The 18,851-nt window shown below is 41.6% G+C and overlaps 1 protein-coding gene across 4 annotated transcripts in view; it reads right to left on the bottom strand.

Moving 5' to 3' along the window:
- LOC138739103 (kelch-like protein 1) overlaps positions 1–18,851 on the bottom strand; it is a 394,023-nt gene that overhangs the window by 165,896 nt on the left and 209,276 nt on the right. For all 4 annotated transcript variants that reach the window (XM_069890588.1, XM_069890587.1, XM_069890589.1 and 1 more), the window contains one exon: positions 12,637–12,833. In XM_069890588.1, the coding sequence (XP_069746689.1) occupies positions 12,637–12,833 (197 nt within the window). The remainder of the gene's footprint in view (positions 1–12,636; positions 12,834–18,851) is intronic.

Below are 18,851 nucleotides of genomic sequence, written 5' to 3'. Positions count from 1 at the left end.
GTCAGTGCTGTCCACAGGCTTGAGGTGAACTGTGAGCTTTTGTCTGAAGTCATGTGTTCTGGGACTTCAAACCTTGCCACCCAAGAGTTAATTAGAGCTCTGGCACAGGCCTCTGTTTTGTTTCTGTCAGTAGGACTGCTTCATTTTCAGTAGGTATTGTGCCCCCCAGGAAACTAGCTGTGGTCCCACAATGTCTATGTATCTGTGGCTGAACCTGCTTCACGCTGGGTCAAATGACTCGGGTGGGGGGGAGAAGGGGATACCCTGGTCTGCTGTTGGAATTTTGACATCTGGCACATTGTGCATATTCTGGCCCACTGGCTGACCTGCTTCTGGTCCGTGCCCACACGAAACTGTGGACTACCATGTAAACGGTTGTCCTGATGCCCAGGTGTGCCAAGTTGTGTACCACATGCAAGACTTGTCACCTCCTGTCCATGGGTACTAAGGGGTGGGAGTAACAGTGGATATGTTGCAGAGGAGCACTATGTTACCTGGTCCTACCAGGATGTCTTCCAGATGGAGTCTTGACACCGTGGTCTTGTATGCTGGTGTCTCTGGGTTCGTCTGCTGTGTTTTTGGCAGGGCTGTATAGACTATCCCCAGGGACAGGTCTGTATGCTTTGCAGCGTTGGTTGTGGTAAAACATCAGCCACCACGTTGGTTTTCCCAGATATGTGCTCTATGTCAGTGGTAAATTCTAACATGTATGACAGGTGTCTCTGCTGCCAAGCCGACTAGGGGGTCCAACATTTATTAAATGCAAATGTCAGTGGTTTATGATCCGTAAAGACTTTGAATTGTCTTCCTTTCTTTTTATTTTTTATTTTTTTATTTTTCACACCATAAATCACATTAGCCATGATATACACTATTTCTTTTTCACACATATACAGTGACTTTTTCTCCCCCCCCCCCTTTCCTCCCAAACCACCCCCCCACCCCCCCCCCCCCCCTCTCATCCATTTTAGGTATACAATCTAGGTTGCATTAAGCCAGTCAGACAATGTTGTCATTCAACAAAATTACACCAGAAATTCTACTGAGTCCATTCTTTTCTTTCCTTCTCCTTCCATCAACTTAGGTAATGTTTGTCCCCGGTAGGTTTTCGGTATTGTATTTAATGTAAGGCTCCTATACTTGTTCGAATATTTCAATATTATTTCTTAACCTATATGTTATTTTTTCTAATGGAATACATTTATTCATTTAAATTTAGTAGTTTCTTCCTTTTAATTTGGTTATGTATTCCATTAATATTTAAAGTCATATAGTTCAGCGTAGCCCTTTTATATTTTGTTTATCTTCTCTTTCCGTTTTTCCATCATTACCTTTCCTCCTTTTCCATTTCTGTTTTCTTATTTTCAACTCTTTATAAGACAACATTCCTACAACATCCAACATTTTCCTTATTCTCCTATTTCTATCTTATTTATCCCCAATCTCCCCTTCCCCTCCTGAGTTGTCCTTTATCCCTTGTCGGACAACCACATCTCCCCTCTCCATTTGGATTTGCGAATCCACTCGCAAGCGTCAACTGATTTTGCAGTGACCGCTATTTCCCCTCACCCCGCCCCCCCCAGAAAAGATTTCACTTTTCATATGTCACAAAGGTCACTCTTTTAATTCCCTCCTTATTCTCTCTATTCCATTACCTTCCCTTATTAATTCTTGTCTATACTATCTATATTTTCCTCTAAGTACAGATACATTCACGTATGCACATTGTCTCTATTCACTCTTATACCTCTTTACCCGCTTACATATCAATCGTGATCATTTTTACTCTCATTACCCGTCCTCATCCCTCAGTCTATTTTTGTCTTTACCCACATACATATCAATCGTGATCATTTTTACTCTCATTACCCGTCTTCATCCCTCAGTCTATTTTTGTAATTGTTCTGCAAATTTTCGTGCTTCTTCTGGATCCGAGAATAGTCTGTTTTGTTGTCCTGGAATAAATATTTTCAATACCGCTGGATGCTTTAGTATAAATTTATACCCTTTCTTCCATAAAATCGCCTTTGCTGTATTGAACTCTTTTCTCTTCTTTAGGAGTTCAAAACTTATATCTGGATAAATGAAGATTTTTTGCCCTTTATACTCCAGTGGTTTGTTGCCCTCTCTTACATTTTCCATTGTCTTCTCCAGTCCCTTTTCTCTTGTAGTATATCTTAGGAATTTTACTACAATAGATCTTGGTTTTTGTTGTGGTTGAGAGGCCAATACTCTATGTGCCCTTTCTATTTCCATTTCTTGCTGTAGTTCTGGACATCCTAGGGTCTTAGGGATCCACTCTTTTATAAACTCCCTCATATTCTTGCCTTCTTCATCTTCCTTAAGGCCCACTATCTTTATGTTATTTCTTCTGTTATAATTTTCCATTGTATCTATTTTTTGAGCTAGTAGTTCTTGTGTCTCTTTAGTTTTTTTATTAGATTCCTCCAATTTCTTTTTTAAGTCTTCTACCTCCATTTCTGCTGCTACTGCCCGCTCTTCCATCTTGTCCATTTTCTTTCCCATTTCTGTTAAGGTCATCTCTATTTTATTCATTTTCTCTTCTGTGTTGTTTATTCTTTTTCTTAAATCCTTAAATTCCTGTGTTTGCCATTCTTTAAATGACTCCATGTATCCTTTAATAAGAGAAAGTATATCCTTTATCTTGCCTTTCTTTTCTTCTTCTATTTCACTGTACTCTTCCTCTTCCTCCCCAGCTGGTCCCCCCTCCCGTCGGTGTGTTTTTTTTCATGCGCGGTTGCGCACTTTTACTCGGCTCAGCGAGCCATTTTTGTAGTCCATTATTTACCGACCTGAGGGAGCGGGTTTCTCTCTCCGCAGCGGGCCTCTTCGGACAGGTAAGGCCTTCACCTTTTTCCTCCTTTGTCTTCTCTTCCTCTCTTTTTACCGTTGCTTTCGATTTTTCTTTTTTTGTCGCCATCTTCTTTCCACCTTTATACTCACTTTTCTGTAACTTTTATTTCTGTGCCTTTGTGTTTTCCTTTGTTTTTCCCGACTTTTCTGGAGAGGGCTGGAGTTCACCGTCCGGCCACTACTCCATCACGTGACTCCTCCTGAATTGTCTTCCTTTCTTCACGGAAATTTCAGACCATGAGATGTAATGCCAAGAGCTCTCGGTCAAAGGCACTATATTTCAGATTGGGTGGTTGAAAGTGCCTGCTGAAGAAAGCCAGAGGCTGCCATTGTCCCTCGACCAAATGGTCTAGCACTCCTTGACTGCCATGCTGGATGCATCCACCGTGAGAGCTGTCGGAGCATCTGTCCTGGGATGCACCAGCAATGTGGCATAGTCCAGTCCCTCCTTTGGCTTCTCAAAGGCCATTGATGATTCCTTGTCCCAGCTTTCTTCTTCCCTGCCATTAATGTGAACAGCACATGCATGATGTAGGCCACTGCTGGTATGAAACGGTGGTAGAAGTTGATCATACCGGCACATTTTTGGAAGACCTTCACCATGTGAGGTTTGGTGAAGTGCCTCGCAGCATCTACCTTCTCCGACAGTGGTGGTACCTGTTAATCTTGTGGCCCAGGAAGTCAATGGTTTCAAGCTAGAACTGGCATTTGGCCGGGTTGAATATTAGGCCAAAGTCGCTCAGGTGGGTGCATTGCTGTTGCAGGTGATCTATGTGCTCCTTGCAGTCGCGGCTGGTGACTAAGATGTCATACAGATAGATGAATGCGAATTTGAGATCCCATCTCACCATGTCCATCAGCGTCTGGAACATCTGGGTTGCATTTTTGAGTCCAAAGGGCATTCTCAGAAACTTGAACTGGCCAAATGGTGTGATGAGGGCAGCCTTTGGGATGTTGTCTGTGTGGACTGGTGATATCCACAGACGTGGTCAACTTTGGAGAATATGTGGGCCCCCCTGTAGAATTGCTGTGAAATACTGGATGTGTGGTACAGGATATCTGTCTGGCATGGTAGACTCGTTCAGGCGCCAGTCGTCTCCACATGGCCTCCAAACTCCTGCTGCTTTGGGCACCATGTGCAGTGGGGAGGCCCAAGGGCTGTCAGAGTACCACACAATCCCCATCTCCTTGAACTCTTCCTTAGCGAGGTTGAGATTTTCTGGAGGGAGGCGTGGATCCTCTGTGATCCACCCTGTGCTTGGAGTCAGTTGAGGTGAACTGTTGCACCACTATGGGTGGGAATTCTGCTAGGATATGGGTGAACTCCTTGCCTGAGAGGGTGATTGAGTCAAGGTGGGGACCTGTTATTTTTGCCTCATCCACCATGTCTTGGTGTGTACCACCCACTGCCCTGTCAGGTATACAAGAAGACAGTGTGCCCAGAGAAAGTCTGTGCCCAGGAGAGGTTGTGCCACTGCCGCCAGCGTAAAGGTCCACGTGAAGCGGCTGTCGCCGAAACAGGATGGTTCAAGTCCAGATGCTGCTGTTGTTCACTGCCCTCAGGGCCAGGTCCAGCTTCCCACTCCAGGTGTTGTAGGCTGAAGGGGAGGGGGGGGGGAATACACTGACCTCTGCACCTTTATCCACCAGCTACTGCTGACCTGCGAGTTTGTCCCAAATGTATAAGAGGCTATCTCACTGGGCAGCCACCATGGCCATGAGTGATTGCTGGCCAGGGTGTTTCCATGAAATGCGTGGGGGGGGGGCATCAGAGGGCCTCTGTACCCCATTGTTGGAGGTAGAAACAATATTGTGCATCAGGAGAGTCCACTTGCCTTTCCATTGTCAGATACAACTTCATTGGTCAATGCCTGCGGAGCCAAGCGACTTGCTCTACCTATGGATAGTTGTCCCACTTTGCTCTCCAGAGCACGACTGCCGGGGCTGTGACTTTCCGGGAGTCATTGAAGTTCTCATTGGCCAGCAGCAGTCAGATGTCCTTAGGCAGATGTTCCAGAAAAATCTGCTCAAAGAGCAGGCAAGACGTCCCCCTCGGCAAAAGCCAGCATTTCACTCATGAGGGCGAATGGGGCCCTATCCCCCAGGCCATCCATGTGCAGCAAACGTGCTGCACACTTACACCTTGAGAGCCTGAATTTGCAGGTCAATAGCTCTTTTAGGGCCTCATGTCTGCCATGTTCTGGAGGTTCCTTTAGGAAATCAATGACCCTTGGCTTCAGTGTCCTGGGCTAGTGAGCTCACCACATAGTAGTACTTTGTAGAATCGGTGATCGGCTGCAATTGAAATGAACTTCCGTCTGTTCAAACCACACCAGTGGCTTCAATGTCCAGAACGTTGGCAGTTTTAGCACAGCTGTGTGGAGTGAAGATGGGTCGATCATCTTCGGGTTCAAATTCCGTTTGGACCAATCAGAGTCACCAATGTTACCAGGCGCTACTGCAGAGCAAGAGCAGAACAACACACACACATGGGTGAAAGTGAAGTCAAGTCTGATTTATTGATCTCACCAGCCCTGTTTTTATAGACCCAGTTTTTATAGACCCAACTTCCCGCCACTGCAGACAGATGGTAAATCACTGCGAGCCAGCCTTTCATTGGCTCTGATTCTCGCCATGTAAGCTCCTGGCCAGAGAAGGCTATTAGTGTCTGTGGGCTTTCAGCGCTCGCCACATTGATCCGCCATTTTGAGTGCTGGTTCATATGCCAGGTAGCGGGCTGCTACAATGTATTTGTTTCCATTTATTGCCCATCAGGAATTTCTCTTACAGTCTGTAAGGCAATTAAGTATCAAAGGACAATTTAAAGATTTTGATTGGGTGGTGCATAGTATACAAGACCAGTGTGGTCTTGGTATAATTTTATAAAGCATTGGTTAGATCACAACTGAAATTACTGTACAGTCCTGGTCCTTCTTGCAGAAAGGATGTGATTGTTCTGGAAATGGTGCAGAGGAGATTTACCATGATGTTGCCTGGGATAGATCTTTACAGTTACAAGGAGATAAGTTTGTTTTCCATGGAGAAGAGGAGGCTGATGGGGTTCCTGATAGAGATTCACAAAATTATAGGTGGTAGAGTTCAAGTTTATTATAATTTGACTGAACAAGTTCAAGCCTATAAAACAACATTTTCTGGACATCAGTCCATAAACATACAAAGAATTGACAAGGCACAACAAAAGTACAAGCAGTACAAATATAGACATACATAAATATTGGTTAATAAACAGTAGAGCCTCAGAGTTAGTATGAGCAGTTTATTCAGTCGTTCAGCAATCTCACTGCCCATGGGAAGAAGCTGTTTCTCAGTCTAGTGGTTATGGGTCTCTCTGTAGCTCTTCCCCGATGGGCGTAGCTAAATAATACTGTGTTGGGTGCTAGGGGTCCTCAACAATTTTGTTTGCCCTCTTCCAACATTGACCCTGGACTATCAACCATTTTAATCACCAAGGCACTGTAGACTTTAGGGATTTTTATACATAATGAAAGCAATTACGAAGGGCTGAATGGCCTACTTCTGCTCTATTAGTGTGTGCACATGGTGTCCGGGGTGCAAGTGTGCAGGGTTTGTGTAGGTGAGGTTGATGTAGGTGTGCAGGGTGTGCATGTGGGATATGCAAGGGATGTGGGGCTGTAGGAGGGTGCGCATGGGGGATGGGGTGCATGCGGGGCTTGGGTGTGTGTGCATATGTGCATGGTGCATGTGGAGCGTGTGGTATGTGGTGTGGGTGTATTTTATCTCTGCATTAAAAAATATGACTCATATCTGAAGAAAGCTTATTACCTGCAAGGAAGTTAGTAAACTTGGGCAGACGTCTCTCACATGCAATTTCATCTTGTTTTTATTTTTGTGTTCATGCATTATTAATCAGATCACTGGAGAAAACAATGAGGTGCTCCAGGGCAACATCTGTATCTTGACATTTTTTCCACTCATAACAGAGACCTTGCAAATGATTAAAGTGCAGAGCTCTGACCATGTGTCCATAGTGTTAGCTTTTTTATTGCAAATGATTTATCTCACTGGCTTGGTCATCTTGAGATTGCAAGTCCACCTTAACATAAATCACTGTGTTTTTCCTTGCTATCCCATGCAACTGACTCCTGGACATTGTGGATCCCATATATCTCCTGCCAATGGCTACCATTCACATATACTCATACTTTTAATTTTAATGATACAGCACGATAGAAGGTTGTTCCGGTCCACGAAATGTGTGCAGCCCAATTACACCCAATTAACCTTCCAAACCTATACATTTTTGGAAGGTGGGAGGAAACCAGAGCACCCGAGGAAAACCCGCAAAGATCATGGGGAGAATACACCAACTCCTTACAGAGCGAGCTTGATTTGAATCGGAGTCACTGGCTCTTTCAAAGCATTACACTAATGACTAAGGTAAGCATGCTGCCCAACTTTCAAATGCTTAGTATCATTAACTAATATTGTATTTCAACAGTCATCTTCCAGTTATTTAGATCTAGCTAATTTAATAATTTGTTTCAGTTCCATGAGCTATGAAATGATTAACGAGGCTGATGTGCAATCTGTAGACCTTGACATTGCAGGTGGTGCGGACGTGTTTATTGGCAGGTGGGAGATGGTGTGGTCCTTCTGCCATTTAGGTTTCTGTGTGGTTCTTATCAACAGACAGGATCCTCAATCCTATGTATTCTTTTTGAATGACCAAGGTGCTTAGAGACTTGCAGAACATCCTTGAAAAATTTCCATTGGTATACCTCACTGCGGTATAGGTTAAAGCCAAGTCTCTGCTTCAGGAATCCAGAGATGTGAATGCCAACAGGGTGCCTTGTCTCTCTAAAAACTCAGAGTACAGTCATGGTTTCAAGAATGGAGATTACGATCAGAGAATGGATGCTCATATTTGTCCAGAGCCTGCCAGTGGATTTGGAAAGCACTATAGGGCAGGTTTGAAGGTACTTCTCTAGTTTTTAAGATGCCCACTGCAGTTGTAAACAGGAGGGAAGGGATCTGTACTGCTTGGTTGATCACAAGCTTTGTGCAAGGATTAATGTCATGAAACACAAATACAGGAGTTACTGCTTCCATGCAGGAAATTTCTGCAGATACTATTAAATGTTATCAGGATGTTGCTGATCCCCAGACATCTCTCCTTCACAGGCACAGTCTGTTATTACCTATCCATACATGCCAACACATTTATTCTCCAATCCTATTTATTAACATGTACATGGAGATCCACCAATATTTATGAAGCCGTACCATATTTTATACTGTAGTATGAATAAATTCGGCAATATTGCAACTTGGCAGCTGGGACATTTTCAATTTCTATTTCATTATATTTTATGGATTGCACAGGCATTTCTATCTCAAATATTTTTACTCAATGCAAAGCTATTCCAAATATATGCAGTGCACTAAAATTCTATCATTACATTTTTCAGTATTCTTGAACTTTGGATCAATATCTGTGATGTACGAATGTCCAGATAGAATAAAATTTGAGATCACATGGATCTCTGCAGGTTGATAGTGCCTCCTGAACAAGATAACGTATTCCTTGGCCATTCTCCAGTTGACACAATATTAACTGTCCTAATTGACCTAATGGCAAGTCTGGCTGCAAAATGCCAGCATTGCTCCACATCTTGCGCACATCCTACCAAATCTGCTTGTTTATCTATTAAGTTGTGCCTCATTTTTTTTTCTCTCTTGTTAGGAGCTGTGAGAGTGGAAATTTTAAAAGCACCAGGAACTGAAGGAGCTTGTTTAAATATCTCCATTAGCAAATTACCAATAGCCCAATGAAGGGAAACTGTGCGGAGGCGGTGCAGGGCTTGAGGCGAAGTAAGGACACCCTCAAGGAACAGAAGGATTTAGCATCAAGGCATGGGTAAGGGGAGGTTTTTTCTTAATTTGTATCTATTTCTTTGACAGTGAAAAAACATATAGGGCAAGGACATGCTACTCCTGCAGAATGCAGATAGTCAGGGAGACCAACAGTAGCCCTGATCACTTCATCTCTGAGAATTGCATCAAGTTTCAGTTCCTTACAAACTGTAAAGAAATTGGAGTTGGAGTTGGATGAACTCTAGATCATTAGGGAGACACAAGTTACAGGAATGCAATTGCACCTAGGAGGCTGGAAGAGGGTGGATAGGTGACAGTCAGGAGAGGGAAAGGCAACAAGACAGGTCAGTGCAGTACTCCTACCGGCTATTCCACTCAATAACACGCATCCCATTTTGGATACAGTTGAGTGGGACAACCTGCCAAGGACAAGCCACGGTGGTCAGGTCTCTGTGGCTAAGAAAGGAAGGGAGGAGAAGAGGTGAGCTGTAGTGATAGGAGATTTAATAAGAAGGGAAGAGATAAGATGTTGTGTGGAAGAGATAGTATGTTGCCTCCCAGGTGACAGTGTCCAGGATATCTCACATTGAGATCACAGCATTGTGAAAAGGGAGGTTGAGCAGCCAGAAGTCTTGGTCCATGATGTGGGTAGGAAGTTACGTGTGAAGTTGAAAGACAGAACCTCCAGGGTTGTGATCTCAGGAATTCCTTGTGCTTGTGAGGTTTGAAATACGAGGACTATGCAGCTTAATATGTAACTAGAGATGGTGCAGGAGGGAGGGCTTCAGATTTCTGGATCATTGGGCTTTCTTCCAGGGAAGGTAGGACCTGCACTGGTGGAACATGAGCTGAGTATCATGGGATGATGCCAAAGTGATATTAGACCAGCATGAGCTCCAATCTATAAAACAAGTTGGGTCAAATATAAGCTCAGATTTGTGAGTTGGTTAAAGTGATATTGTCCACAAGCAGAACTTTTGATCAGGAACTGAGTATCTGCACAAGTATTATCTCTGGGAGAGAGGAACAATATAGACTGAACAGAGCCTTGGTTTCCTGTTCACCTTTTGCTTGAAGGATTGCCTTCAAGTTTTCACCTAAACACAGTATTTTTTGAAATGAATAGCAGTGGCCCTTCCACCTTGCTTGCAATTGATCAAGCCGAGGGTGACAGAGTATTTAGAGGTGTTTTGGGAAGGATTATTAGAGCAAGTTACACACAAACATTTTAAAACGCAGAATATTTGCAGGACTTTTGCAGAATTCTTTTTGCAAAAAGAACCACAATGTATCAGGATACAGCTTGCCTAGGAGAGCAGGCAGACAGAAGAGTTTTGCTCTCAGAGAGGGAGGGTGTGAAAACAGAGAGAGAGGAGACAAAAATCAGTTCCAGATGGACAAAGCTGACAAACCTTTGGAAGACTGGTCAAAGGAGAAGGCTGTCTGTCTGAAAGGTGACCTGAAAGGAGGAAGATCATCTGGAGAACCCTGAACGGGGCAAGTTTCACCAGCAAGAGTGATTGAGAAGGAATCAGTTGCAGATGTCCTCAAAGAGGAATCTCTCTCTGAAGACCAGCAAGAACCCTCCTGAGTGGTAACCATTTGCCCGTTAAGCACCAAAGACGGGTGAAATTTGTTAATGCTAACTTCTGTGCACAATGCAAGAATTGCCTGCAACCAGTGAGATTGGACTGTGATCCAAAGAACTTTTCTAATCTTAAATACACATTGCACACACCTGCACTTAGTATTAGAGGGGAGATTAAGTAAGTTAGGTAGGTTAAGTAATAAGTTAAAGTTTAATTCTGTTTTCTAGTTCAAATATAATTAAAAACTACTTTTGTTTAAGTACCCCTTTGTGTTGCGGTCCATATCTGGTGCTGCTGGTTTTTGGGGTCCTCTGGACTCCATAACACAAGATAAATTTCCAGATGGCCACAGTATAAGTGACCCACTATCCCCAAGCCAAGGAGGGTGACAACTCTGCCCTAGCCTTCAGTGGAAAAGTCAGCAAGGATCAGAGTCAATCTACTCTGAGAGCTACAACCAAGGAAATGAAAACAGGACTAACCCCTGGTGAAACTGTAGATGTACATTTGTGACGAGTGGAGTACCTAGGACTCCTGGATCCCAATCCAGACACCTGTAGCCAGATGGACAGAGCCTAAGGGGCTGTGGATTAGTTTGCACCCTGATTTGACCTGTGTACTTTTGTCTCAAAAACATGGATACAAGGCATATGCAGAAATATTGATCAAGGTACTCAGTAAGAGTTGGAGCAGCATAATCAAAATGTCAATATGATCGTTCAAACACTTTAAGCCCAATTGAGCATCACTGATTGTGATTCTGCCATGGCTTAGATCCCGGGAACAATAATTACTAATTAACCCAGAGCAGTTGAAAGCAACATTTACTTCAATCCATCTCTGCCAGAAATTACATCCAAAATCACCTTCACTTGAAAAGAATCGGATATTTGTTTAAACATTTGAATGTGAGATGACAAGCAATCCCACAGCACAATGGAGAAAGTAATGAGCACATTCCTTTCTCAGATTTCAAGCCATTTAAATGAAAATGATTGATACAGGGTCAAATTAGATTTTCATGTCACAAGTTAAATCATTCAATTTGCAAAACAAAATACATAGTTACCAACTTTTTTTTCCATTAAGTGATCCCCTTCCCTTCTCTGCCAAAGATATTGAGTTTTTAATGAATAAATTAAGAAATAGATGTAGGAATAGGTCATCTGGCCTATACAAAGCCTGCTTTGTCATTCATCAAGATTATGGCTAATCATCTCCCTCAGAGACCATTTTCCAGCACAATCCCAATATCCCTCGATTCCCTTCAGTCTTTTGGAAATTTCAGTCAACAGAACCTCAGAGAGTAGTAACATTGGGAATGTGATTCCTCCAGAACCATTCAGGAACTGAAACCTCTTCTAAGCCAATTCCACTCACCCCAAGTGTCCTTCCCTGACTACTGACATCACCATGACTGAAACTCAGCTTTGATTGAAAGGTACTTGTAGCATTCATGTTTTAACAGTACCATGCATTAATCTGCAGAAATATTTGGGAACTATTATCATACTTATTTAATTTGGTTTCACTAAGAGAACAAACACATTTTAAATTCTGAATCATAATGGATGAAATAAAAAAAAGATGCTTACGAGGTTGGGAGGGTTTCGTTGTTTTTTGGTAGGATTATATAGGTTGGCGCCACAGAGGGCTGAAAGGTCTGTACTGTGCTGTAAAGCTCTAAGTTCCATAATGTCAAACCAAAAATAGGTTGGGTAATAAATACCATCAATACAAATTTAAGTATTACTATTTATAAACAATTTAGAAGAGACTGAACTTTGCATAATGAGGATCAAACATAAATAAGGATGGTTGTTATAAGGTCATTTAGTGGTTTCAAACACATAAAATTAGTAATATTTGTTCCTGAAATTTGCCTTTGCTTTCAGGAATGCATGCCATTGAAATGTGCAAATTCAGAGATGGCTATATCATCTGGTGCCCAGTCCTTAATCTTTGTGAACTTGCTAATTTATTCCACTCCCCGCTCTGCATAATTGCTCCTAACACAGTGATTCACAAGTTTTCTTTTCATCGCCAGGCCACCTCAACCATTCCTTTACTTACTGGGACCCACCTGTAACAAACCCCCTACCACCAGTGGTCCGCAGACAGCAGATTGAAAAATAAATGTCTGTAGAGGTCCAGCTAAAATGCCTAGTCCATGCTGCAATCTCCACCAACATTTCCATGTAGAAATGCACTGGCTGGTCTCAGCCCTCTCAGCCACCTGAAATGTCTGTCTGTTTATGCAAAGCAAGCAAATGAAGCAGCAAAGTGATTTAAAATAAGATATCCCTTGTCACCTTACCATCGTGTAGTCGTGTGCCACCATCATTAATTCTGTGCAACCTTGAGCATCAGCAAAAGCACGGATACCCAAGCAGTTTGACGGATGTAGCAACTTCATCAGAAAATGGCAGCATACTTCTACCACCTGGGAGAGCTGGAGTAGGCAGGCAGCTGCTAGGAGATTCTCAATAGTCTCCTCCTTTAACTCCAGGCATCCTGAAAGCAGATAAGTTTCACAGACACATGGTGACAATTATGTTCTCAAGAGGGATAAGGTAAGCAAGGATGTCATTTACTGAAAGATTATTTTCATGTAATGTTCACAGTGACACATTCTGTTCTCTGCTCATCAATAATAAATGAAACCATTAAAAGGTAGGTTTGGAGACTTTGCTTGCAGATTCCATGCAAATGACAAGTTGTCGTACAGTACCACTGAGATGTGATACAAATCACCACATTGTGGAACTGCCAGGTTGTATCATGTAATTCGTACACTCAAAATGCTCAACTATTCTTGCTTACGCCTTCAAGATTTAGTGCTCAGTGTGATTTGAATAATATAGTTTATTCAGTTCAAATGCCATTACGTTAAAATGACTTTGCTTGGTAAAACAAAACAAATTTGATTTAATTGTGCGTTTCTAAAAAGTAAACCAGTACATAATCACAGGAGAAAAAGTCAGTCTTTGATCATTAGCCATGATCATATGAATGAATATCAGCTGTTGCTTGCTTTCGGTGAAGCATCTCATAGTTACAATCTATCAGATTGTACTGAGACAGAGCGTATGTGTCAGTAAAACAGTCTAGTCTATGTGTCTCTGGACCAACCATTGAACCTATCAGTGGAGAACAGGCATGCAGAGGAGAGTGTCAAATGCACTTCACATGCAGCCCCTTTTCTTTTTGCCTGGGAAGACTGCCTGTGGAACAACAACCTCACTCTTTTCATTGGAGTTACCAAACCTGTTGAAAATATAGGTGTAGGTTAGTGTTTGAATTATTCCACTCAATTTAAAAAAAAAAATCAGATTTCAGATTTATTGTCAGAGAACTTGCATGGCATCAAAAAGAACCCTGAGATTTCTTTTTCCTATGGGCACAACAGGATTACCCCTAATTGGCAGGGCAAAAAAAAACTGTACACAGTGTAATCATGCAAATGAAGAACTGTAATCAGATAATGAATGTAAACAAACTGATTGTGCAATACAGAGAGAACACAAAGAAAATCAATAAAGTTCACAAGTTACACTCCTTAAATGAATCTCTGATTGAGATTGCTGTTGAGTCTGATGGTAGAGGAGTAGCAGCTATTCCTAAACCTGGTGGTGTGAGTCTTGTGGCACCTATTCGTCTTTAACGATGGCAGCAGCGAGAACAGAGTGTGCGCTGGGTGCTAAGGGTCTTTGATGATTGCTGCTGCTCTCTGATGGCAGTGTTTCCTCTAGATGTACTCAATAGTGGGGAGTGTTTTGCCTGTGATGTCCTGGGCTGTGTCCACTACCATTTGGAGGGCTTTGCGCTAAGGGGCATTGGCGTTCCTATTCCACACCAAGATGCAGCTGGTCAGCACACTTTCCACCACAACTCTGAAGAAATTTGCCAGGATTTCTGGTGTCATATCAAACTTTTGTAAACTCTTGAAGAATTCGAGGCACCAATGTGCTTTCTTCATGATGCCATTAGTGCGTTGGGTACAGGAAAGATCCTTTGAGAACGTGGCTCCCAAGAAATCCCCTAATTATCGCTGGATTGTATACCTCTGGCTTTCATTTCCTGAAGTCAACATCAGCCCCTTAGTTTTGGTGACATTGAGTGCAAGGTTGTTGTTGGTGCACCATTCAGCCAAGTTTTCAATCTCCCTCCTCTTTACTGACTCATCCCCTTCCTTTTTCAAATCATTGACCTGTTTATATTTACTTTCACAAATTCTTCTCTTATTTTTGCACTATTTATATCTGTTTGAATAGTTTGTCAAACACTTTAGAAAAATGCTCAAAAGCCTTTGACAGCCAGCAAACCCTTTGAGCAGATCCTCAAGACAACATTGTCTAACATTGTGAAGGTCATACCATTTCTGCGCTGCAGGCAGTCAGTGTGCTGACCCCACAGAATCCACTCTGATGGAACAATACATGCAAGTAGGTGGAGGTGGAACTTTTTCTCAGGCAATGCCAAACGGGAACAGAAACCATTAAAGATCCACAAAAGACATTCTAAAGATCACAAATAAACAAATCAGCATGTCTGAGATACTTGATGACTCACTTTATGCTGATAATCAAGTTTTAAACAATTAAAATCCTCACAAGAATTATCCAAATATTGAACCCTGCAATAAATTTAACTTCTGTGCATTGCACTGAAATCATAATTCATCTTTATACAATGTTTTCCAAAATGACAAAGGTTTTTTCAGTAAGATTCAGTCTTCTGCTCCCACAAAGATGTGATCGCTGGGGAGAGGGTGGAAGGAAGATTCATCAGGATATTGTCTCAGATGAAACATTTCAGTTATGTGGAGGGCTTGGTGCTGTGAGGTCTATTTTTCCCTGGAGAAAAGGAGTTTAAAAGGGGTCATGATTAGGGTTTACACAATTTAGAGGTATCGAAAGTGTATATTGCAGGAAATCTTTCCCAATTTCAGAGCTAGTGAAGGTCAGCTAACATAGATTTAGGAGATGGGAGAGAAGATTTCAAGGTTATCTGAGGGAGACTTTTTTTCACCCAGAGAGCAGCGAGTACCTTGAAAAATTCCCTGAGAGAGTAGTGGAATGAAAGTTGCTGAGGGCATTTAAGAAAAGTCTGGATGAGCACTTGGATCACTTACAGTAGGTCATAGAAGACTATGGGACAAATGTTGAAATATGGGATTAATACAGAATGGGGCTAATGATCCATGCAGATATGATGGCCCAAATGGCCTATTTTCAAGTCAAGTTTATTGCCATTGGATTGCACAAGTACAACCCGATGAAACAAAATTTTCTGGTCCTCAGTGCAAAACACATATAGACAAACAATACTTAAGCAAGACAAGTATCCATAATTAATAAATAAATGTTTCATGAATATGCGAGCCTCAGACAGTTCATGTCAGCACTTTCTTTGGTCATTCAGCATTCTCACTAGCCATGGCAAGAAGTTGTTCCTCAGCCTGATGGTGCTGGCACTGATATCCCTGTATCTCTTTCCTGATGGGAGCAGCTGAAAGATGCTGTGTATAGGGTGGAAGGGGTCTTAAATGATTTTGTGTGCCCTCTTCATACAACAACCCCAGTAGATCATGTCAATGAGAGGGAGGGAGACTCCAGTGACCCTCTCTACCACTCTTATGGCCCTGTGGATTGACCATTTTTCTGCAATGACCATATCACACTGTGAAGCAGCAGGCGAGGACACTCTTGAAAGAGCTTCTGTAAAAAAGTTGACATAATGGTAGCCTTATTCAGTCTTCTCAGGAAGTGCAGTCACCAACAAGTGAGGAGATGTTGAATGTCCATGATAGGTCACTAGTTAAGTGAACTCCAATGAACTTGGTGCTCTCCAATCTCTACTACAGAGTTGCTGATGTACAGTGGAGGGTGGTTGTTTCTGGTCCTCCTTCTTCTTGTTGCCCACTTTGAGACTGAGATTATTATGCTCATACCATATCGTGAGATTTTCTACTTCTCTGCAGTGTGACTCATTATTATTGCTGATGAGGCCTCTATTGTTGTGTCACCTGCAAATTTGAACCTGGATCTGGCGATGCAGTCATCGTTCAATAGCATGGACAGGAGCAGACATTTGATGGTGTTTGATACCTTGAGCATGAAGAAGATTGAATTGGAAGTCCAGCAGCTCACCACCATTGAAATGAAACGTTACTTCAAACTTTATAATACCCAGGCTGGGACTCGCATCAAATGTTAGTGACAGCCTTGATTGACAGCAGAAAAAGTAGCCAAAAGTGAACTCATAACGATTATTAATTATCTTTTTAATGGACAACATGTGGTCTGTAATTTCATGCATATAGTTTGCCAAGACTATATTACAAAGGTTCAACAGATCTGTTGTAATAAAAAACATCCACATTATGGTTCAGTGTTTCCAATTAACCCTGTTACAGAACACAATTCTATATAATGGCACTACCATAAATTAGGGATATATATCTATATATATAGATATATCTATATATATCTATATATATCGATATATCGATATATATCGATATATATCTATATATATCTATATATATCTATATATAGATATATATCTATATATATCTATATATAGATATATATCTATATATATCTATATATATCTATATATATCTATATCTAGATATATATCTATATATATCTATATCTAGATATATATATCTATATATATTTATATATAGATATATATATCTAGATATATATATCTAGATATATATATATATATCTAGATATATATATCTAGATATAGATATATATAGATATATATATATATATATATATAATGACCTTCAGGTGTCCTCAGAGCTGTGATTATAATGAGAACAATTCCATTAATTTAGATCAGCAAAAGGAAGTTACAAGAAAAACCATTCATGGAAAAAAATTAAAAGGTATTCTTCAGCACCGCCATGTAAGGAAATGGTTATACAACTGTTCAATGTCAAACAAGAAATACTATTCACTCCATTTAACACAGATCAGCAATCATAAAATTCTAATTTTGATTAGTTTATTTCATTGTCCTTTGGATTTGAGTGGATACCTTGCAAATGGCAAGTTTAAAAGCATTTGCTAAATTTGCTGGGACAGTTCAGAAGGTGTGCTGTACTGATTGTGGGACAATGCTCAGAAATTGCTGAATTGTCAGAGCACTGATAATGCGGGAATGCTGTTCTGTCTGGGATAGAACTGAGAGAATGTTTGACTGTCAGGGGCCATCAATGAGAAAGGGCCTCACTCTTTTTTTTTTTAATTTTTTTATTTTTCACTCCATAAATCACATTAGCCATGATATACACTTTTTCTTTTTCACACATATACAGTGACTTTTTCTCCCCCCCCCCTCCCTCCTCCCAAGCCACCCCCCCCCCCACCCCTCTCATCCATTTTAGGTATACAATCTAGGTTGCATTAAATCAGTCAGACAATGTTGTCATTCAACAAAAATACACCAGAAATTCTACTGAGTCCATTCTTTTCTTTCCTTCTCCTTCCATCAACTTAGGTAATGTTTGTCCCCGGTAGGTTTTCGCTATTGTTCACTCTTGAGGAGTGATAGTGAGTGAAAACTGTTCTGCACAGTTTGAAGAGTGCCATACTTTCAGTTTAGTACTAAGAACACCTAATACTGAATGCTCCTTGGAGAACATATAACAGATGACCTATTCTGAATCCAGACACCTCCTCATTAGTCAAGACATCCAAAGAAGGTTGAGGAGGGCAAGGTTACTGGCCCTCATCTTCACAACTTTTTACAGGTATATAATTGAGAGTGTCCTGTCTGGTTGCATCATGGCTAGGAATCGTAGCTGCAAAACATCTGATAGGAAGTCAGCACAAGGAATCAGTAAAATAACTGAGAAGATCACTGGGATCTCCCTTTCCTGTATTGATGATATTCAGCAGGAGCTTTTCTTAAATCAGGCTCAAAGAATAATTGAGGAACTTTTCCATCTATCGCACAGTATCCTTTTCCGACCATCCTCAGGAAGGAGGAACAGGGAGCATCAAAATCAGCACTGACAGGTTAGGAAATAACTTCTTCCCGCAGGCTGTGAGATTGACGAACAATATTTTGTAAAGATGGGTCACCTAAAAATGAAATTGAATAAATTATTCCAGAACATTTAGAAATATTTATTTTATATTATATATTTATGGAACTGTGTTTGTGATTATTATGCACTTAGTATTAAATGTGCACGTGTGTGTGCAGCGTGGTCTAGAGAAACGCTGTTTCATCTGGTTGACCAAAGAAGAGGTACGAGGACTGTTTAAAGAAATCTCTTGGTGCCACATTGACCACTGCCAGTGGGCTGATATCGCCTCCAACCGTGCATCTTGGCGCCTCACTGTTCGGCGGGCAGAAACCTCCTTTGAAGAAGACCGCAGAGCCCACCTCACTGACAAAAGACAAAGGAGGAAAAACCCAACACCCAACCCCAACCAACCAATTTTCCCTTGCAACCGCTGCACCCGTGCCTGCCTGTCCCACATCGGACTTGTCAGTCACCAACGA

This window comes from Narcine bancroftii, chromosome 7, assembly GCF_036971445.1.
Source record: "Narcine bancroftii isolate sNarBan1 chromosome 7, sNarBan1.hap1, whole genome shotgun sequence".
Lineage (NCBI taxonomy): Eukaryota > Metazoa > Chordata > Chondrichthyes > Torpediniformes > Narcinidae > Narcine > Narcine bancroftii.
This window is presented reverse-complemented; position numbering and strand designations above follow the sequence as displayed.